Genomic DNA, 24,626 nt, shown 5'->3' with positions numbered 1-24,626 from the left:
TAGACGAATTGCATAATGAGGTAAACAAATATTGTCAACGTGATAGCTTTAATTGGGATCAGGTTTGTTTTGTTGACATACATCATTAGGGTACTTGAGGCCACGCTTTGAATCATAGTCGTAGTGATAGTGACATGAGCTAATACACTTATAATCAATGAATTCAAACCAGAAAATACTGAGTTTAAGCCTGACAGCGCGTCTAAAATGCAGATCACTATAGACGGACAATAGGTCTTGATCATGATTTATGTGAAACAATCCAACGACTCCATAAAATCCGTCAAAATTTAGAGCAGAAATAGAGATTACAGAGCATCTTCAAAATAAAATAGTGCAACAGAAAATAGTAGATATTAAATAAAATGGAACAACAAAAAAATCCATACTAAATTGTTGCCGTTTGCATTTTACATCAAAAATGTGACAGTTACGTAGGAAGTGGCGCACTCAATAATTTTCTACAATTTCTAGTCGGACTATAAAAATACTTCTCCTGAGAAGTAGGAACTCTCCCTTTTTCAAAAGTAAATTGAAGCAACCGAATCTTCAACAACCAATCATAGTCCAACACAAAGAGTAAAGTAATAATATATGTCCAACATTCAAAAAGGTCCCAATTCAATACCGTCAAATCTCTGTCGCTCATAGTTTAAAACAAATACCGGTAGCTGTAATGATTAAGGATGTATTTACGGACGGAAAACAAATGTTCTGGCATCCTCTGTTGATTGTTGACTAGGGACAGTACGGCTGTTTCGACATCCAACTTGACAATTTAATAATGTTCATGCTACTCAGCAATCAATGTTGACTGAGAAGATTGTCACAGAAATATGGCAACATCTAATGCTGCAATTTAAAGTAAATAGTGGACATTGTAATAGAAGCTTAGTAGATAACCTGTTAAAACCCAATTAATAATCAACAAATATTTTACCTATGACATTCCAAATACTGACACATTTATGTAATGAGTGATTGACTTAGAAACCATTCTGTTTCTACACTTTAGAGTCTAAAGTTTAAACAAACGTGGAAATCGGTAGGTAGACAAAGTAAGTCCAAACGATTTAATTGCCACTTAATTGGTCACTGCTAATCGAAACAAACATAAAATACCTATTAAGCATTCCATTATAATTCCCAATAGTGCTGTTAGATCCAGCACGTCCATTATAAGCTAATTTATGGGTGTGTAACATTGACTGTGTGTTTTGGGGACGAATACGTGGAAATTACGCAATTTGAGTTATGAGGCTTGCCCTTGACTGAAACTGTATGTCACCTTGCGTGGAAAATGTCCGCGGTACGTCATAAATATTAGGTCATACACGCATTTCCATTTTGAAGCCTGGCAAATATACCTAAGTAAAGTAGGTACCTATTCAGTGATTGTACCTATTATCAATCGGAACAAATAATTTGGATGTTCAATTGAATGAATTGATGTGTGGCGAATGTTCAATTTAGAATTTTCCAACGTGTTTTTTATCAAAATTTTCTTTTTATTCATCATTATCATCATCATCTCAGCCATAAGACGTCCACTGCTGAACATAGGCTTCCCCGTTTTTTGGGGGGTGAATGCCATAATCGCCACGCTTGACAGGCGGGTTGGCGATCGCAGTCGAGTACACCGAATTTGAGGGACGCTGCTGCCCGTCCACCGGTGGTCTTGGACGTGGTTTAAGGACATACCCGGGTCCGGGTTTTATTTTTAATTTATGTATTTTATGATATTAGGTATTACTAAGAAATATATAGTCATCTTAGAAATTCTTGGTCTTCCTCTACCTCTTTTGCCATCAACTTTTCCCTCAATAATGTTTTTAGTAACGCATATTAGTGTTCCTTAACTTCAAACTCGGGTAAATCCATTCGACCCTCTCAGCAAATATCTACCCTATTACCTTTTCTTAATACCAAAATCGCATAATTTGACAGATGGATTTACCCGAGTTTGAAGTTAAGCGACTCATTTGGTGTTCCTGTAGATTCTCCTTTTGATTGTCAATACGACTTCCTTTCTGTTTGTCATTCTGTCTAATACTATTTTATAATATATACAGCCTTGTGTGCTGATAATTTGATAAAACGAGACTTTCATTCATCGAAACTCATTGTCCGAAACGTGTAACAAACAAGTTTGGCTTCAGCAACCCCCTCAACTGCTACAAATCGGATTACCTACAATCGCCGAAATGTTAATTACCTGGAAAAGTGGACATTTGAAGGGTTTCTCCAAGAATCTACTTTTATATTATTGTAATCCCTTTCTAGAATCTTTGTTAACATTCGAACCCTTGATGTGAATAGCCTTCTAATAAGATTTCCTATCTATAAGTAGATTTTAGAGGTCGCTGGACTTCGATTACGATGAGCTTTGTTATTTTTGAATTATTGTCTTAATAAATGTTTGTAATTTCAAACTTGTGACTCAAAGTATTTTAAATATTGAAAGTTTAATAGAAGCTTGTAAAATAAGTTTTTGTTGAAAACCTAATTTGTTTAAACCATAGATACAAACTATGGATGAGCGCATGCATATGAATTGCCCGTTGCGATCTTCATGTCAGCAAAAAAGCGCCATCTGTTACACACTGCGTACAACTACGTGAGCTCGACTCTCGCGATAACTTTGTACGGGCGTACAAGGCTTGTTAAGTTTATTCGCGGTTTATATCAGAAGAGCGTCGATTAAGTTTATGGTTAATCAAAATTATTTGTTGTATTTGTTGGCGTTGTTTGATATCCGTGTCGTCGACACTGACGCTCCTTCTTACCTCTCAAGACCCGTGACATCTGTACTAAAATCAGCTGAAGACGAAAAACAGAGAAAATATTCCACGGCCTGTGAAATGCGACATGCAACTTTCACACCACTTGTAACATCTGTTGACAGCGTCTATGCACCCCAAATGTCCTCCGTTATAAAACATATGGCAGAAACCATATCTCAACGTTGGAACCGATCTCTAAGTACTGTACTGGGCTGGCTGAGATGCAGGATCAGTAACGCCGTTATACGTGCCACCACCATGTGCATCCGAGGCACACGCCACCGGTTTAAGTCCCCCGCCTGGTGGCTTGGGTTCGACGACGGTGCCGCCCTTCCACACATCGACTGAAACCCCTTTTCTACCCTACCTACATATGTCTTAACCTAACCCTTTGCCTATGTATTACTTATGATTCTCGTAATAAATGCTTTAGTTAACATATTTATTGTATTAAAATGGGCGAACTTATCCTTATAAGTTTCCGTTCTTCTACGTTATTTCGTGATGTCATTATCGTCTCAGGTGGCAATGCAATATTTTAAACATTCGCGCAGTGCGGTGTGCCGCCCTGTGTAAGCCGGCTCTGTCAAGGTCGACAAGTTGGCCGAGCTACTAGCTACAGCAGTACAGTTCGATAAGTACCTCCCGAGCTTTCGCGAGTAAAATGCGGCGAACAACTATTTCTGTTAGTTTCTTGCTTGCAAAACAGGTAGAGTAAAAAAGAAGGAAACAGCAATACAAACTAACTATTTTGGCTCAGTGATCCAAAGAGAATCTTGGCCTCCGAAACGAGAGCGTGCCACCTGTCCACAAATATGATGCAAAAATATAAGTAGGTAATGGAAAGTATTAAATACAGCGATGTGAATTAATCGGTGTTTGAAAATGCGCGCTTTGTTTCTAGCGCTCACCTGTTAATTTTTTTTGAGTTTTACCTACAGTTAATTAAAAACTTTAACCTGACAAGAATTAATATACTAGGTACCTAAGTCAACGAATAAAACAATAACAAATACTTGATCTTGTTATTTCGAATGTTTTTAATAATTATGTAAAAGAAACGGGAACAAACTCTGTAAGACAGACAATAGGTACTTTAATTTCGGTAATTATATCCGGTAGGTAATCAACTAATCATATTTAAGTAAATTTACCTATACAAATCACGCAGTATGCATTTCTACTTCATAATAACTTCCAAAGAGAAATGACGTCCTTACAAGGTTAATGCATTAGCGCTATGACGTACGAGCGAACATTAGTTGCTCGTGAGAATGAAATAAAATTATCGTTTAAAATTGGTTTTAAGCAATAAATAAACCTAATTGGAAATTACTTACCGATGATATGAGATCCCATTTTTTTTCTTATACTTCCTATAATGGTTTTTGCACCCTTTTACAACGCAATAAGGCATTTTTGTGTTATGCTGCGTGACAACTTTCTACTGCGCAATTCGCCACACGACTGAGCGCCGGGGTGTGATAAATGCAAATATCACACCCATGTAGCGGCCCCCTTTTTAGTGCTCGTTAGCCGCGTCCTTACGAAGTAATATATATGTCCATGGTTTAAACACGTTGACTATAGGTACTTTACGCCCGCTAATATTGGTCATGTCAAAACGAAGGGCAAGTCAAATCAAAAGGAATTAATGTAATGACTCTAATGAGACAAAAAGAGGGTTTTACTTCCCTCCAGCAACTAATGACTTTCCTCTATCCACTTTCTGGCTCCATCATCAGCTAGATGATACCGATATATTGCCATCTGGATTATAACTACTAGCAACGTTTCATATCTATAATACAACTATAAATACAGTTTAAAATTTACATGCAAGATTTAATGAAATTGTTAGTTCGTTACTCGGTTACGAGTACAAATGCAGTTATAGCAAATACGTTTTGTAACACATTTACCCCTTTGAGTAGTATTTTCATTATGAAACTCCTACCTAACCAAAACTGGACTGGTGTTCGTGGACTTCGCTAAGGCATACGACAGCATAGACAGGGACTCTTTATACGCCATACTGAGGAACTTCAACATCCCGAACAAGTTAGTCACCATGGTTGAGGCGGTAACGAGGGCCAGTAATATGAAGGTACGGGTGCAGGGCGATCTGACGGATGCTTTTTCAGTGGACACGGGGCTAAAACAGGGCGATGCCCTATCACCAATGCTTTTCAATTTAGTGCTGGAGTATGTCCTCAGGAAAGTTCTAGATTTGGATGCTGGACTAGAGCTAAACGGAAAGCATATGGTGGTGGGGTATGCAGATGACCTGGCTCTATTGGGTAGTTGTAGAGAAGGGGTCCAGGTGGCGACTAAGACCCTTGAGACTGAAGCTCTGAAAGTAGGCCTACGTATTAACCACGATAAAACTGAGTATCTCCACATGCGACGTTATAAAACCGGTCGAGGCAAACCTGCAGATCTACATGTCGGAGATACTGTGTTCAAAGGGGTGGCCAAATTCAAATACCTAGGTTGTACAATCAACGACAACAATACCCGTGACGAAGAAATCGACATTCGCATTCAGAATGCCTTGCGATGCGGCGCAGCTCTGCATAAAGTCTTGGTGTCCAGGCTTCTCAGCAGAAAAACTAAGATCCGAATTTACAAGACCGTGATACGACCTATTTTAACATACGGATGTGAAGCCTGGACACTAACTCTGAAGGAGGAAAATAAGCTGTTGGTGGCCGAAAGGAAGATTCTCCGCAAAATCCTCGGCCCAACGCAGAGACCCGATGGCAGCTGGAGAATCCGAAAGAACGCCGAAGTTGAAGAACTAGCTGCTGAACCAAACATCATTGGTGTGACAAAGGCGCAAAGGCTTCGGTGGCTCGGCCATCTTCAGCGAATGGAAGGTGATCGGGCGGTGAAAAGAGCGTTTGAGGGAAAACCGATAGGACGCCGCCCGGTTGGTCGACCTAGGTATCGATGGGCGGATGTGGTGGACGCTGATCTGCGCGAGCTCCGGGTTGAGAACTGGCGAGACACGGCACAAGACCGGGATCAGTGGCGAGCAGTCGTGTTGGAGGCCAAGACACACTTTGGGTCGCTGCGCCAGAGGAGTAAGTAAGTAAGTACCTAACCAAAACATATAACCTCGTTTTTTAATATTGTCCGAAGCCGACAATGCCTGGCCTTGGCTCGGTTCGCGCGATATGGCCGGGCCATGATGCTAATCACATTTGGCTTTTTGTCGATGCAAGGGCCAAGGATAGAGGTAAGTACATTGTTTTAGCAGGTTTCGGGCTAATTAGGGTTTATTGTAGTCTGGTCTTTGTTTAGAATCTGTCAATTGGACGACTATAATTACCGCTAAAAGAGTAAATTCACTTTTAAAATTCGTCAATCGTCGTCTGTTTATTTAGTCATTTTATTTTATTTAGTATTAATTATCTCACTGGGTCACCCGCCTCCGAGGAATCAAAATATCACAGCTTTCTTGTGGACTAGGTTGAAAACAAACGATTTATGCCGAGTTTCCGCGTATAACTAGTAGTTGCTGTATTAACTACTGTACCTACAGTCAGCAGCAAAAGTTGCTAAGCGGGCCAGGTGTTCAAAATGATCGTGCCGCGACTTTATTGTTAAGAGAACGCTCTTAGCCTGTCAAGGTAATTTTGAACACCTCGCCCGTTTAGCAACTTCAGTTGCTGACTGTACCCACACTTTCAGGATTATGTTTACGAATTGTCAGTTAACCGTGTGGATGGTATCTTTCCACTATAACATACACTCGTTTATGGACCTATTATGTATGTATTTCATAATGGCTGATACCTAAGTCATTTAATATCGGACGTAAAGTCTGCACTGTAACAAAGTGCAACGTCCAGACGTAACAATATTACAACCTATGAATAATATAAAATCGCGTGTATAAAATCAGTCTGCATCTAAGCAATAGTATAGTGGTATTACCGTCTAGGGTTAGACTGAGTGAATCATATAAAGATAGAAATCATAGATACTACTTACATATAAAGTTTGCACCAAATGCATCTTGCAATCAAGAATTGTGGTTTACGTTGCAAAAGCAGATGCAAAAAAGGAGAGAAGGGAACGCATGAAAATGGAGGCTTCGTAAATGTGTTTTACCTAATCTTGATTTATTTAAAATTATCGTAGTTATTTTGCTAGATGATGTCCATTATTATTTTGTTTTATTTACTGACTAAATCATGAACGTAAATGTTCGGATTCCTAACGTATACGATACAATGATTGAGAAATTTCTGTTATTAATACGAGTAAGTCCATTTTTAGGGTTCCGTACCCAAAGGGTAAAACGGGACCCTATTACTAAGACTTCGCTGTCCGTCCGTCCGTCCGTCTGTCACCAGGCTGTATCTCACGAACCGTGATAGCTAGACAGTTGAAATTTTCACAGATGATGTATTTCTGTTGCCGCTATAACAACAAATACTAAAACAGAATAAAATAAAGATGTAAATGGGGCTCCCATACAACAAACGTGATTTTTGACCAAAGTTAAGCAACGTCGGGAGTGGTACTTGGATGGGTGACCGTTTTTTTTTTTGCTTTTTTTTTGTTTTTTTTTTTTGCATTATGGTACGGAACCCTTCGTGCGCGAGTCCGACTCGCACTTGCCCGGTTTTGAATATCAAATACTTATAAATGCGCTGTTCCTTTGATTACTTTTGTCTAACGAAGAATGAACACATGATCCAAAGGTTTTTCTTAATACAGACTGATACCTGTTGAAAACCACTTACTGGAATGGGTCTATGAAATTTGAAATTCTACGCTACTACTTACTGAGTAAAAATATTACTTACTCTGACTAATTTAATAAATAACCGCGCAATATTCGTAATATACCGGAAGTTAACACTTAAATTCTAAAATAACTTCATTCCCATCCCAATTCGTTATGATTTTAAGCCCTAAATATATTACGATAAGATTGACTTCACATTACATTCATTCTCCTGTTACCTCTTTAGTTGCAGACGATTTTTGTCTAAGAAAGTTTCAACCGTAAAGTAAAACCGAATCAATTTCTTCGACCTATGACCCCACTATTATTGCGTTAAACAGCCGCACGTAATAAGAGTATCACAAAAAACTGGAAGAATTCGCTTTTTAGTTACAGTCAGCATGGTGTTCTCTATATAGGAATGAAAGACTTAAAGGTTTGGTTTTGACAGCGTTTGCGCTTTAATTTTTTGTAGGTAAGAAACGTTATTCTTGTGCACTTTTGTACTAGTTATAAACGAGGCAGAACAGAGATCGGTATTATGTACAGAAACACCATTGGAGCTTGTTCAAGCAGGAAATCTACTAATCCATGACGGACCAAAGAAGCACAGTAGATTTTTGCACAATCGTAGTATGTAAGATACATATAACAGATGCCGAATGGTACTTAGATAACCCATCTGCCAAGTTGTATCCTACGATATCTACGAGTATATAAGCCAGCTTCCAGAAAAAAACTTCTCTTAATAATTAGTTATATATGTATTAGGATTAGGTTCACATATGTTATGTAAGTGAAAGTTAAGAACATTGGAAGAACATGTAGATACTCCCTAGTCCCAAATCGGCGCCTAATTTGAGTAATGTAAAGTCACAACCAGAAATTAAGCTTCAGAATCTTTAACTTTAGAGTACAGAAAGCGTATTTTCGGTCTATGCATGACCCTGACCCGGCTGCTGTAGGTACCTGATGTAAAATTGATAAACTTCGCAGCAATATTCCTGTTATGTATGGTTACCTATACATACGTAGGTAGATGTGCATATTCTTGCAACAGTCAGTCAAAACAAATCTGTAAGCCGAACGAACGGAGGATGGGACCGAATCGGTCATTATTTCGAAGCAGTTAAGAGCGCTCTTACAAGAAAAGTCAAAATAATGCAAAATTGATGATATTACTCGATGAAATTCAGGACTTTACGCTCATTATTAGAAACAATGAGTACGTATTCCACTAAAAGCGTCTTCTTATCTTTAGGAATATCGTTTTACATATTAGAAAAAGGACTTATTAAATTTGTACTGTACCTGTTTGACAGAAGTGTCCCTTGAGCCGATCTTGGTGGTGAGCTCCCGAATGTCATTCTGCAGTTCCAGTATGCGCGCCTCATATTCGCCCTGTGTCGTGTCCAGCCGACGTCTCAGCAGGTGCTTCTCTTGCTCCAACTCCTGTGAAAGAAAATATATGGTTAATATTATATCAAGCGAGATATGATTACCTTGGCCCGTGGGGTCCTAATGCTACAACTTTTTAAAGAGCTATCAAAAAGACTAATCGACGTCACTGGTGACCGAAGAGCTGGCAGCTTTCTCCCATAACGTGATATAGCGGGGAAATGCCGCCAGCGATATATTTTAATTTTATTTAGCGAGATTAATTATTATTTTTTCAGTGGCATAGATTAAAAGAAATTTAATAAAATGCGTTTGTGATGCATGTTTAGACTGATTTGGACAAGGCTCTATAACATATTTGGCATTGACTATAATCTTAAAAAAAAATTAGTGTTTTCTATTATTTTTAATGTGCTAATTGATGTGCTGCTTAACTGTTTGATCTTTTATTGAATGCATTAGCCATTTACATTGTATGGATAATATGGGTATTACATAAAAAGTGATGAATTGTCCTTGCTTTCGAGTGTAATATTATGCATAGATGTAAGTAAATTGAGGTAGATATGGTACCAGGCGCACGATCGTGAGCCATTAAATATAGGTTCCGTAACCTATATTTAGTTAGTCGTATGGGTGACGCCAACCTGTCAAGTTGTTAAAATCGTTGGATTAAATTTTAGTTTTGTCAACTATGAACGTCACCCGTCTACATAAATAAAAGGTCATTGATATTTACATACATAACATTTTGCTTTGCCCCAGCAAAAAAGCAAAGACAATCGTTAGAAATCACCGCATATCAATGCCACATTGTGACATTGTCACCAATGCCAACATTAATGACATTCCCGAACACCATAACTAGAACCTTTTCCACCATAGACAATAGCCGGGAAATGTACAAAGAAGTTACTTCCTCTGCCGGTGCCGGTTTTTTGCTGGCAATCAATTGACGATTTGATCTGATGAGCATTTGTTTTGCGAGGAAAACTAATTAAATTAAAGTTCGCTTAGCGACTGAGGCTGTTTAATGCAGTCTCATCATTGCCAAGCAACAAATTTAACGTAAGACTACAGACTGACTATAAATCAATGGCGGTGAAAAGATTAATCTTTGATAAAGCTGTTTAAAAAGAAGCGCTTTTTCACGTAAAAATGACCTATCTTCGCAAGTTTCAGATATTGGTTTTAACTATTAAAAACATTGGGAATTATTGACGGAAAATATTACAAAGAAACTCTAAATGCCCTCAGAAATAACAATTTAGACACTGTAAACACAGTTGTAGCGATGCTACATAATTTCCTATACCAAACAGGTACTTTCTCATACAATGTGACCTGTACAACATTAGTGTCGCATTTTGGACAAAATAACATACACCAGAGTATGACACTTATGTAAAACTATAATGTACCTTCTCAGCTGTAGGTTGATTAGCATATCCTGCCTCCTGGTTAACTGGTTTCGAAGAAACAAGTCTAAAGAGTATGCCACTTGAACGGAACTTGTCACCCAGATTGCGCGGAGGTTGTTGAACCAAACCTGGCTTCATGCATATCAAAATGATCCTCCTGGTTTACCCTAACTGCTCAAATAGGTCACATCCTAATTTAATTAGTATTTTAGAATCATTTTCGGAATTTTTATGAAACATAAATAGTGATTATGAAGGTGTCAAAAGGTTGAAATTTTTGACAGGAGAACTGTCAGAGAGTAGACTATGCGTTTAGTTACCGCATCGGAAAGAAGGTATTCTGAATGAAACAAGGTAGAAAACGTACGATAAAAATATAATTATTAGTAATTATTATTAACCACTTAAAGTATTACAAGTATTAATGAGCATTGATATTTTTTCGAGAATCATTCGATTTAAAAAAGATTTAAGTTGGTTTGACGTTTAATGTGTTGATGTGAACCGAAACGCAACGTGTCCGGGAGGAGATGATTTCGAACTGTCACTTCACTTGGGGGGTTGGAATTGGCTCGCTAGCATTGATATCGCTCCTAATCATGTAAAGGTTGAAATAAACCATTTTCGTCTCCTTCCGCCGCCTGGCTCGGCCGGGGAGAGATTGGGATGTTAAGTTGCGCGTATCGCCGAGTGTGTGTTGTGCGCGAAAAGTGCACAAGCTACCGCGTGCGTTCCACGTCATCGGCGAGCGCAAGCATGGCCGATGGCCGTGTTTCCCCGAGCGTCGTTGCGCGCCCTCGCCTTCGTTGAGCGTCATGTTGGCGCCACCATCAAGCCGTAGGGCACGGCTTTGACCCGCGAGCCGTGTGTCGGACAGCCTTGCCGCGGTCCGACGACCCCAAGGTCTCATCGCGCGGATCCTTCTTGCGGAACTTCCGAGCGCCGCGGGTTGTTCTCGCCCGGGCTTGCCAAAGCCGGAGCTTGAGGAACGCCCGCCGCCCACCATCAGCGATCCGCCTGCTGCGTTAAATACCAGCGGGCCTGTGGATGATAGCTACGTTCGGTACCCGTGAGTGCACTAGACTTTTATCCCAGGTTTCGGCCAAAACTCCGCGTCTCGTCCGTCTCGCGATCGTAGATTAAGGTTTACTATAGTGTCACCCCATAACCGCCGACAGTTTAGAGAAACCGATTGTATTTTGAGCAGCGCCCGCCCTAAAGCGGAGTGCATTGTGAGTAGTTAGCGAAATGTATTAAATTGCATGTTATATATTTGGTTTTATCTTTTCAATATCCTACCAAGTTCCCATTAACCAGGTTAGAATAACAAGAGGACCCTTGTACTCCAATAGTCCAATGTTTTACTGCGGATCTTATCCGAGGCATCACTCCCATTAATTATTTAAACATTTTAAAAACCCTATTATTTCTTATACACAACAACATCATTTTTCATTCACGACAATGGCGCCCGAACAAAGCTTAAATTCAATATATAGCCTGGTTACTGTGAGCTTGGGAGAGTGATAACATAAATTTATAAAATTTTTGTCATTTAAAAAAACTTAATATTTAAAAAATTGAGTGAAATCATTTGTTTTAAAAATATAATATTAATTAATTTGTGAGTTTACTTGTGACAGGGTAGCAAATTCATCAATTATTACAATTATTATTAGGCTACACTATGACTAATTAGCATAGCGCTCAGCCACATATTATTTTTTCACCATGCTCCATTTGAGAGGTAGGTAATTTATTTTAACACTTCCTGTATAAAGTGAAGTGTTACCAATTTATTATACTTTATTACATACCCTGACACAAGCAAACCATTTTTTTTCTACCGACATGCCGGACGGGGAAGGAGAGGAATTTTATGAAGTAGGAGGGGGGGGATACCTTATCTACTCACCCCTACCCATGCCTAATGCCTCATTGTTTAATACGCGACCATGGGGTGCCGCGTTAGACACCCACCCGCCCGACCCACCCATTTCAAAAGTATTAAAATATTTATTCATTTCTATTTCTCAAACCAACTCAAACTTTTCATTCCGGTGACTTAGTATGATAGACGAGACACTCTAAATTTCTTTGTTTTTGACTTATTCGGTTCTAAATAGAACTACTTTATAGAACTTAAATGTTCATATTATTTGTTTTGGTTTTTTTTTTTTGAAACTTGAAGAAATTGGTCTTAGAATCAACCTCAATTTCGGCTATCTTAGCATAGCATTTTTTAAAGTTCTGCTGAAACATGCACCATTTGTATACGCTAAAGGTAGGGACATGTTGTTGAACGGCATGCTGCATTCCATTTGGAGTAGTATTCCTGATTCGTCACATAACCTCCGAATTTCCGACTGCTAGAGCAAACCGCTTTGTAGTTAAGGTAATCTGAAAAAAATCAGTTACCATTTAATTTTAAAGCATTGGTTCAGTGACATTATGCTCAATATTATACTTTACAAGGTGTATTTTCAAGTTAGTAACTTATTTTTTTATTTGGGTGAACTTAGGTAACAACCCATTTTTTTTGAGTACGCGTACCTCCTTGACTCACTTGGTCAAGATTTTTTTTCAAGCGTTTCTAGGGAAACCAAATTTTTTTGTGACTACACACCCTAAGGGTCCAGGGTGATGTAATTATATTAGATATAATTCACTGACTTAGACATGAAAAAGAAAACCAAGTTTTTTTTTCACTTAGTGTAAGCCCACTGGCTACACATTGGGATTTGACTTGAGTGTGAGCTACAAGTTAGCCTCCACTATTGTATTGGATAATCTGTAGATATAAATTAGCAACTAGTTCCCACATTATATTAAGGTACTAGTAAGTTAATTTTGTACTCATAGGCATGTACATAGTAGGGCATGCCATATTAAAACTTAATTCTTAATATTGCATTATGTATATAACTACATGTAATATACTAATTAATTAGAATAAATTAGCCTAATCAAAGATAACTAATATTTTTGTTAGCATTAAAAGATATCAATTAGCCTCAAAATGAGAGTTAGCTCATTATTAACTATAGCGACTACATTATACAACTTAAGACTATTTCAAAGGAAATCTAGGTTATATTTTTTAGTTGAGTAGCAGAAACCACAGTGTGGTGGCCACACGCTGTGATTTCTAATGTCAAACGACAATAAATATGGAGCGCATGTATATGTCCGCATGTATAGTTAACGTCCTACTGGACCAGATGATTTTTTGGGAAAAGATTTTTTTTTCTCCGGTTACCCCGGCTGCCTCGGTTAACCGGTGCTTAACCTCTTTGCCGAGAGAGGGGATATTGTAGCGATGCTACATAATTTCCTATACCAAACAGGTACTTTCTCATACAATGTGACCTGTACAACATTAGTGTCGCATTTTGGACAAAATAACATACACCAGAGTATGACACTTATGTAAAACTATAATGTACCTTCTCAGCTGTAGGTTGATTAGCATATCCTGCCTCCTGGTTAACTGGTTTCGAAGAAACAAGTCTAAAGAGTATGCCACTTGAACGGAACTTGTCACCCAGATTGCGCGGAGGTTGTTGAACCAAACCTGGCTTCATGCATATCAAAATGATCCTCCTGGTTTACCCTAACTGCTCAAATAGGTCACATCCTAATTTAATTAGTATTTTAGAATCATTTTCGGAATTTTTATGAAACATAAATAGTGATTATGAAGGTGTCAAAAGGTTGAAATTTTTGACAGGAGAACTGTCAGAGAGTAGACTATGCGTTTAGTTACCGCATCGGAAAGAAGGTATTCTGAATGAAACAAGGTAGAAAACGTACGATAAAAATATAATTATTAGTAATTATTATTAACCACTTAAAGTATTACAAGTATTAATGAGCATTGATATTTTTTCGAGAATCATTCGATTTAAAAAAGATTTAAGTTGGTTTGACGTTTAATGTGTTGATGTGAACCGAAACGCAACGTGTCCGGGAGGAGATGATTTCGAACTGTCACTTCACTTGGGGGGTTGGAATTGGCTCGCTAGCATTGATATCGCTCCTAATCATGTAAAGGTTGAAATAAACCATTTTCGTCTCCTTCCGCCGCCTGGCTCGGCCGGGGAGAGATTGGGATGTTAAGTTGCGCGTATCGCCGAGTGTGTGTTGTGCGCGAAAAGTGCACAAGCTACCGCGTGCGTTCCACGTCATCGGCGAGCGCAAGCATGGCCGATGGCCGTGTTTCCCCGAGCGTCGTTGCGCGCCCTCGCCTTCGTTGAGCGTCATGTTGGCGCCACCATCAAGCCGTAGGGCACGGCTTTGACCCGCGAGCCGTGTGTCGGACAGCCTTGCCGCGGTCCGACGACCCCAAGGTCTCATCGCGCGGATCCTTCTTGCGGAACTTCCGAGCGCCGCGGGTTGTTCTCGCCCGGGCTTGCCAAAGCCGGAGCTTGAGGAACGCCCGCCGCCCACCATCAGCGATCCGCCTGCTGCGTTAAATACCAGCGGGCCTGTGGATGATAGCTACGTTCGGTACCCGTGAGTGCACTAGACTTTTATCCCAGGTTTCGGCCAAAACTCCGCGTCTCGTCCGTCTCGCGATCGTAGATTAAGGTTTACTATAGTGTCACCCCATAACCGCCGACAGTTTAGAGAAACCGATTGTATTTTGAGCAGCGCCCGCCCTAAAGCGGAGTGCATTGTGAGTAGTTAGCGAAATGTATTAAATTGCATGTTATATATTTGGTTTTATCTTTTCAATATCCTACCAAGTTCCCATTAACCAGGTTAGAATAACAAGAGGACCCTTGTACTCCAATAGTCCAATGTTTTACTGCGGATCTTATCCGAGGCATCACTCCCATTAATTATTTAAACATTTTAAAAACCCTATTATTTCTTATACACAACAACATCATTTTTCATTCACGACACAGTTTAAACTCAATATATAACGTTGTCTGGAAGAGATTGCTCTTAAGTGATAAGTCCGCCTGTTGTTACTTCTATCCAAATGAATGAGTATATGAACTTTTAAACATCACCGTACCAATTTAGTACCTGTACGACTGGATAAATAATAGTACTAGGTACAGAAGACTCACTCTATAACAAAACGCGTCTGTTACGATCAGCCCAGATATGGCCGCTAGGTGGCGACAGCGCCACGCGCGGCTTATGGGTTTCCCCAAAATTGGGGTGGAACGGATGTACTTTTAGCTACCTGTAGCCAGGGGTCGGAAACCGGTATTTGCTCCATACAAAAATACCGGTATTATTACGTTCGTTTTCGTTCTTTGGTTTATTATTTCATTTTTAATGAGACAATCTAATAATACGAAGTTGTTACCTAAATACATGATTCAGCCTATCTAAGGAGCATAAAATAATTCAAAATATTGGGCAATTTCGGGGTTTTAAAAAAATACCGGTTCCGAGCCCTGCCTGTAGCAAAGCGACGAAATCGCGGAGTGAGCCACGCCTGCCTGTACTCGTAACGCTACCTTCACTTGGTATATTTCTAAAAACACACGTCAACGACATTCATCAAATCGCATAAAAAAGAAGAGAGACTTAATTTCCCAAAGCAATTACGTTAGAGCTGTTAGATTAGATCATTCGTTAGCAAGTAGCAGTTATAAATTACCGTATGCAATTACCTCACTTGAGACAAACTGATCGTGTGATTATAGATGCGCGAGCGCAGGGGCCAAATTCGACATGTGCAACTGTCAGATTTCGCATCCACGTCAAATCAACAGATGATTTTATTCCATACTAAGTGTTGATTCCATCAACGGTGGATAATATCATTTGGTACAACCAAAACTCACCTCTAAACTAAGGGTGGTTCGGTTTGGTTTGCTTGTCACCCTAACTGTGGATTGTTAATGTCAAATTTTGACATTGTTCGTATTCGAGAACTTATGATTTTTCCCACATCAACGGCAGATCAACACGATACGTCAAACGTCGCTTGTCGAATAGGGGCCCAGGCATTCGTAGTTTAAACATCTGGCCGCGTAGCCAAAATGCCAATCGCTTACGCTCCGTAGCGATCGAAACGCAACTGTCACTGTCACACTAATATGGAAGAGTGATAGAGAGACATAATGCTTTTCGTTGTCGAAGCGATAGCGATTGTAACCTTGGCTAGGCCGGCTGATCTTGATTTGACATTAATCGCAGTGCATCGGGTGCCTAGCCAAGATACCATTTGGTTACGCTGCGACAATAAAACGCTCTCTCTATCGCACTAATATATAAGAGGGATAGAGAAACAGAAAGCGCTTCGTTGTGATAGCGCAAACGATTGGCTTCTTGGCTACGCCTCTGGCCCTTATACTTAGTATTACCATGTATTACTACCTATAGTTGGTCAAGCAGATCTTGACAGTAGAAAAAGGCGGCAAATATGAAAAATGTAGGCGCGAAGGGTTATCGTCTCATAGAAAATTAGAATTTCGCGCCTTTTTCTACTGACAAGATTTGCTTGACCGTCTATAATAAGTAAGTTGGTAAGTTTATTACACAAAACATTGTAGACAGGTTACTTTAGTAAAGTAAATATGTAGCTACCAAGTCAAGCCGCGAACTGATTTCTTTGAGGGATGTCTTCGAGCTAACCTCATAAAACTTATTTGTTATTATTACGCTTATTAGGCGAGCGCGAAATGCACTGCAAGTACTGGTAAATCGAAATCAAATCAAAATTAGATCCTAGAAATTCGAATGCTGCTCAAGGCGAGTCGGGAGTCAAGATCTAATCCGATACACATAGACAAGATTATTGATGGTGTTTTCTATGATACTGCACTGATTGCTGAACCTAATACCTACAGACTTCGTTCTTAAGGCGTTTTGCTTGTGACTATTCCTGGTTTAAATAGCGAATTTAATTGAATGTTACGTAACTTGCCTAAGTTTCTATTAAATAACTAAAACTTATTTTTAATATTGTCTTTTAATACCGCGATAGTTACTCATGAAATAAGACTATGTAAAGGGCCAATAGAAGGTTCTAGGGTTAGCCAACTAACTTAGAATTAACCGTTCATACAGGATTAAACTGTACTGTTAACTCCGAGTTAGTTTCCTAACCCTGGAACACGCAAGTGGCCCTATTAAGCGAATTACATCGCGTATGCGTATTTTAAATTCATTATACGCGATACAATTCATTTAAGTACATAGTTTTATTTCACAAAATTTTAAATAATATTAAAAATGATGTACAAATAAGAACAGAAATTTACAAACTTATAACTAGGTAAATATAAAAATTAAGGGTATTACCTACATGCTATTAGGCCATAGGTACCCGGCTAAATGTACCTAGCACGCTGCTGGCGTTTCCCCTTTGCACGGCTAGCGAAATACGCTGGATTAAAAATGCGCCAGACCTTCACAAAATCATTTTACAGTGAAATTATTCTAACATCACATATTTGAGAGTTATGAATTCACCCTTATAGATATGATGCTAAGATCTACCGTTTAACTGATAGCCTTTAACACATATATATAAGGGTCAATGTGTAACTGTCCAATATGTGATGTCAGAATGATTTCACTGTAGTTTACAAAACATACCACGCACAGTGTAGAGTAAAAGATGTTAAAACGACTTACAAATACAATTGAAGGTAGTTCAGTAAACAGGTGGTTTCGATTCCAAACAAAAGAACATACTCGTATAATACCTACGTCATTGTCTATATTTGCCAACATTGCATTTGAGTAAACGTCTAACAAGGTTTAAAAGAACATTGTACTACTGCCGTATTCGAACTTCAAGATATTCACAAGAGACGACAAGTACTAGATCCATTCTTGATACGACGTTTAGATATCAACTAGTTCTCTTTTGCAGCGCAATTCGGGCAATCAATGTCACTTTTACGTTAGATAGAGTAAGATATCTATTAGATGTCAATTGGATCTCTAAGTCATATCTTGTGGAAATCGTTCAAGAGTATCTCCAGAATCGCGCAAATGTCAAATTTGACATGTTAGATCTTAAACATATCGTTCGTATCTTGGTGATGTCTAAAATATATCTAATAGATGTCTATTTCAAAATCCGAATCGGGCCCCTAGGAAATAGGTAAATGAGCATGTAAGTACATGTTGAATGTATCATGAGGTGTTTTGTTTTAAAATTGACAGAATTGCCTAAATAATGTCTGAAATATAATGCTAAGGAGCATACAAATATTAAAGATAGAATGGACATAGGTATCTACACATTGCTAGAACCCATCTAGAGACCACGTTTGATTTTCAATTTTTTTACACATTCTGTGTGAAGTGTGCTGTCAAGTGTAACGCACCTTGCACTATTTTATATGTTGGTCAAACCAATTTGTCAGTCAGTAAGAACCAGGAAAACTATACTCATCCTTTTCTTTTGGTTGCTAGTACTAGTGTAAGACACAGATAGTACGATTCTCTCTGTCTATGACAGAAATGAGACAGTCCTTTGACAAACTTTAGCATTCTGATGTCAAGTTTACAACACAACAATACTTTCAAATGTCCAACATCCGTCAATCAACGGGATACAATAATAACCCGAATAACAATAATATTATGACTTCAAATTCCTTGACACGTCAGTTCTCATCTCATCCCAAGTTGACATTTGAACAAAAAAGCGTATTGTTATGACTTATGAGTAAAAGCAACAGACAAGACTTGTGAAAACGCCCTAGTTTTTAACTTATCTGTCACTCTGCTAACCTCAAAGTAACCAATATAAGAAAGATCTCCTGCCACGCAGACTTATTACTGATGTGGAGGTCTAAGTATATTGGTTTCCAATGAGATTAGTTAGTTTCTGGTTCGGATCTTCACATAAGTTGATAATGCAAGAATGTAAGTGGGACGTCTCTCAAGCGTACGATGATAAGGCAAATTTCTAATTTTAAATTTTCTATTTTCTAATAGTTTTGTTAACCATTGTTCTTGTAATGATATTGTAAAGTAACGTGACTGTGTTATTTTGAATTATTTTCGTCTTTTGTTCATTATGGTTCACATGTTACAAGTTATAATATGTGCCTATTGCTTATTAGCTATACCGAGAAATTCTAAATCTCACAATTATTAATTAGCCTGCCCATTTTATCCTAAACTCCTAAGGTATTAAGTATAAAATATTGCACAAAAGAAAGAGGCCGCGCACCCGACAAGAGATACGTCGTTTAGTTTTAGGCTAAAAATCAAAGTATCAATAGATAGAGTAAAGATTTAAATTCATAATTATTTTTTATATTACATATTGTCCCACTATTGGGCAAAGGCCTCCCTCTTATTCTTCCACGTACCCCTATCCTCGGAAGTCTTCCACCAGTCTCTGTCAAAAGCGTCAAATTCTTATCTCATATTTTTTATTGTGTGTGTAAACTGTAAATCAAGCCATTTATGTAAATTACATTACAAGGCTAGTTTTTAAGTTAGCTATAGTATAGGTAGTTAGTAATTTTATCTGCTAATATTAAGAAAGAATAAATACAAAGACGCAGAAGCCAATGACATTTTCAGTTTCCTTTCATTTGTTTGGGTCCAGACAGACAGACAGCATAGGTCAGGTAGAATAGTGAAAGTGCTCGCGATAGTTCGGTGCCCATGTGCGGTGCACATTATCATATACGAGTAAGTAACTGCGAGCAGGGACGAACTGTGTGAAACAGTGGAAACTTGGTTTGGCGACCGGTCTGGCCTAGTGAGTGACCCTGCCTGTGAAGCCGATGGTCCGGGGTTAGAATCCCGGTAAGGGCATTTATTTTATTTGTGTGTTTTGAATGGAAATCCGTGGTCTCTGCCTACCCCTCCGGGAAATAGGCGTGATTATATGTATGTATGTATGTATGTATGATTTCGCCCATCGTATAAGTGGTCGAACTATTTAAATTCAAAATCTTCCATCGATCGATATTCTGCCCCACGTTGGGCGCCAGTGTGAAGGGGCAGATGGAGGGCCTCACCGGGATGATGGTAAATCAAAAGCAGGTACCAGGACGACGATGGTACTTATTTATTTAAATAAAAAGGCACCTGTAACAATACAGGTTACGTGTTAACAGATATGTATAAAAACACTTTCGTAATTCACTTAGAAGGTTAGAAATCAAATAAATTACAATACCTATGTGCCTTGGTGATGATGTAGATATATATCTGGAAGGTGTGCAGGGCCACAAAACGAGCACTATACTGTACTGCACGCACTTATGTATTACCTTTACGTTTCACTAATAAAAATCAGTTCACATTCACTCACACTGACGACCGGTCTGGCCTAGTGGGTAGTGACCCTGCCTGCGAAGCCGATGGTCCTGGGTTCGAATCCCAGTAAGGGCATTTATTTGTATGATGATACATGTAGATATTTGTTCCTGAGTCATGGGTGTTTTCTACGTATTTAAGTATTTGTATATTATATATATCGTTGTCTGAGTACCCACAAGCCTTCTTGAGCTTACTGTGGGACTTAGTCAATCTGTGTAAGAATGTCCTATAATATTTATTTATATTTATTATTATTTATTACACTTTAACGGTCGTGTTAAGAAACTTGGGAAGTACAGTCTGTTAGATTAAAATATGATGTTTATCGATCGGAGTATGTGATCGAACTGACAATAAAAATCATTGAATGGAATTTGGAATAGATATTTGAATTTGAAAAGGGAATTTAGAATTTGTATGGTGCCAGAAATAGTATGAACGTTGATAGTGTAACGTTTCGTTATACGCACCGTTACAATAAGGACATATTAGCTGAGTGAGTTGGTCTCTGAGTTTTTTTTTATGTATGGATCGTGGAAATCTTATCTTATCTAGAGCAACATAATACACTCTGAACCATCCCAGAATGATATACCTAACTACGTGTATATATGTATTTGCATAAACATATAACATTTTGCCCTCCATTAAACTAATCATTGCATTTTAGTTCAGCAACTATTTTAAACGGCTTTAGAGTATTTATTTATTTTATGTATTCAACTTTACTTACACACGTAAACAGTATTACACCAAAGCACATGTGTGGCATACCTACATAAGGCTTGCTCGATAATAGAAAATTTGACTTACGAGTTTCGTTTCGTTCGTATAAACGATTGACCTAAAATTAAAAAAAAAAAACGAGTTATAAAGCCTGACCAGTAATGTATGATCATTGTCAAGAGGGCGTTTTTATTCTCATGTATAGGGTGACAATTCAGTATAGTATGAAAAAAATAGTTCCAGTGAAAATCCGCAACATGACGCGTGATAATATATTTCTGGTCAGGCTTTACAATTGCATGAATTTTTAAAACGTGATCCGACGGCGACAGTCGTGCACCACCCAAGTCCGTGCCTGCGCGCATTAGGCGCAATCGTGACAGACTCTTGCGCATCGCATTGCGCGCATCCTAATCGATCATGTGCGCTCGTCTGTACACAGTATAAATATTAAGTCGAAGCCAAGAGAACAACCGTCAACAGAAAATTTAAAACGAACGAATATGACAGTTCTTTAAACGAAAAGTGATGTGTGATAATTTCCAAGTTTTGACTAGCAATCTTTTGTAAAAAATTGTTATCTTTGGTATGCCAATATTTCTACAAAACAACTAATTATTATGATGTAGAATCCAAAAAATATACAAATTTTAGTGAAAAAATAAAACACGATTAACTTCACAATAATTATTACGCGCGTGTCATGCAAAAATAGCCATCAGACAAATACGTACGTCGCTGGTCAGCACGTATCAATATACTGTATTCAATATTTATTTTGTGCCTGGGCTCCGTAATTACGTACCCTAATGTCTACTAACATTTTAAGGACTTTTTGATGTGACGCTCGAGGACAAGTGATAGCCATAATGACAGGTTGATAGCTGGCATCTATGCACATTATTTGGATTGTGTAATACATAATGGACTTTAGTAAAAACATAGATATGATCAACACTGGTTTCAAATGTACGCTTGATAATTTTTTATTCATAATACATCATCATCATATCAGCCCTTTATCACCCACTGCTGAGCATAGGCCTCTCTTCTAGTACGCCACTAACAAATAATATAATAAATACGCAAAATACGCGTAGTAATATTTTATTGTATACTAGCAACTTGCCCCGGCTACGCACGGGTCACAATTATACACCTTCCCCAAGAATCACCCTATTGATATAGGTGAAAACCGCATAAAAATCCGTTCAATAAATAGTTATTGAGTTTATAGCGAACATACAGACAGACGCTGCGGGGGACTTTGTTTAATAAGGTGTAGTGACGAGAAACAAAAAATGATTGTTTTTAATATTCGATTTATTTATGAAGAAATAAAAAATATGTGTATTACATAGAAGAAAAGTCTGCAACAACAGGTAAAAACTAAAAACATGGATGTTGCTGAATTTGTTTCTACATATATAGGTACATATTTATAACTCATATAAAAAATACAAATAGGGCATAGAAGTGGACGTGAAATTACCACGAGAAACTACTTCTATAAGTACACTATGCACTAATGAGCAATAAGTTGAATAGTAGAGCCAGCTAAACGATAAACTTTAGACATATTACAACCATGACAAAGACTGATATACGACAGACACATTAGATATGCACCGTAGAAACGCGCTAGAAAGTTGCACCAATGTTGAATCGAAAGCAATTGCAGTAGCATCCGAGGTATTACACTATTACCATGTAATCTCTTCACAGCATGCACGGCGCAGTTTGTTTACATTTATTTATTTGTGTAAAGAAAATTTGGACTACTTTTTTCTTTATCAGAATTATTTATTGTAACCGAAAAAGAAAGAGATAATTTTACATAGGTCGACTATGTCCCAAAGTAAGACTCTTATCACTACACCTTTATTTTTTTATATCTAATATAAAACAAAGTCCCCGCCGCGTCTGTCTGTTCGAGTGTTTGTATATATTCGCGATAAACTCAAAAACTACTTAACGGATTTTCATCCGGATTCGCGGGAACGACAGGGTTCAGTGGAGGAAAGGAGGCCTTTGCCCACCAGTGGGACACTAAACTAGGCTAACGAAAAAAAACTAAAATGTAAATATTTCATACACAGTCATAATCACAACTATGTCTCCAAACAACAATGAGATTACAAAACAAGCTGATGAAACTCACTAAGTCACAATAAATGTGACTGCAACCTGAGGATGACACCCAAAACGGTGTTCCGACAATATGACATAATGGGGCATATTGTTTTGTAATACGGTCACGAATTACGAACCTAGTTAACGAAATATATCTTGTAAACAAATCTTTGAGACTGCATTATGTCTGTCATTTTAACAATCTGCAAAATATTACTTGAATTGTATACCTACACGTAATCAGATGTCATGTTCTGACATTTTCATAGATAATGAGGTGAAAACCAAAGAGAATTAAATCACTACGTTTTAGTGAAAACTCAAAGCAAGTATAGTAGGTATTGTTATTGTTGCTCTGAGGGTGACAAGAACAATACAAACTTTAACCTTTTCGACGCCGTGTCAAACTGTCAAACACAAAAGCAGTCACTCGGACGCCACGTCACCGAAGTATCAAAATTGAAATTGAACTTTATGCATGTGCACGTAAGTCTATGTTGCTCTGTGGTCTGTGACCGATTAATCCGTCTTTGGCGTTGGACCTGCGGTGCGGATATATCTGCCATTGGCGTCCAAAAGTTTAAAATTACAACTCATTGACATTATTTAATTTTTTTCACGCTCCCACAAAATGTAAATGGTTATAAGACCCGGATGTGAGTGATATCAAAACAAGATCAGTATTACAATCGTTTGCCATAATACTAATTATCTCTTCGGGGTTTGTGTGTTTTGAACAACTTACAGCAACAACTGGCCATCCAATCCACCCATAGATAAACTTAATATGATATGTTTTCAATAAGTATTATTGAAGTTGAATCAAAGAGGAAGAAGGGAAAACCAAGTAGAGCGTACATGAACTAAATAAAGGAAAAGATCAACGTCGTGTCGTAGCAGGCTGTCAAAGAGAAGGCAGATGACCGCCAAACACGGAAATTGCTCCACTGACAAGAGTCATAGTCATACTCTTAAATATATGATGATGATTACATATTATTGTTTAACAGTGTTATTGACTTTTGTAAACCGGTAGCATGCACGAAAAAGTGTCACGTTGTGGACAGATCTCCAATTTTTCATCAATGTTTTCTCATGACGTTATCACGCAAAATTATCGTCCGTATACCGACTTTACAGACAACCATATTTTTT

General features: G+C 38.3%; 1 protein-coding gene across 1 annotated transcript in view; it reads right to left on the bottom strand.

Moving 5' to 3' along the window:
• LOC134674347 (bicaudal D-related protein homolog) overlaps positions 1 to 24,626 on the bottom strand; it is a 159,242-nt gene that overhangs the window by 36,358 nt on the left and 98,258 nt on the right. The window contains exon 2 of the mRNA XM_063532398.1: positions 8,836 to 8,976. Within this exon, the coding sequence (XP_063388468.1) occupies positions 8,836 to 8,976 (141 nt within the window). The remainder of the gene's footprint in view (positions 1 to 8,835; positions 8,977 to 24,626) is intronic.

Source organism: Cydia fagiglandana, chromosome 20, assembly GCF_963556715.1.
Source record: "Cydia fagiglandana chromosome 20, ilCydFagi1.1, whole genome shotgun sequence".
Taxonomy (NCBI): Eukaryota; Metazoa; Arthropoda; class Insecta; order Lepidoptera; family Tortricidae; genus Cydia; species Cydia fagiglandana.
The sequence above is the reverse complement of the archived record's forward strand: the minus strand, read 5'-3'. Positions and strand labels throughout refer to the sequence as shown.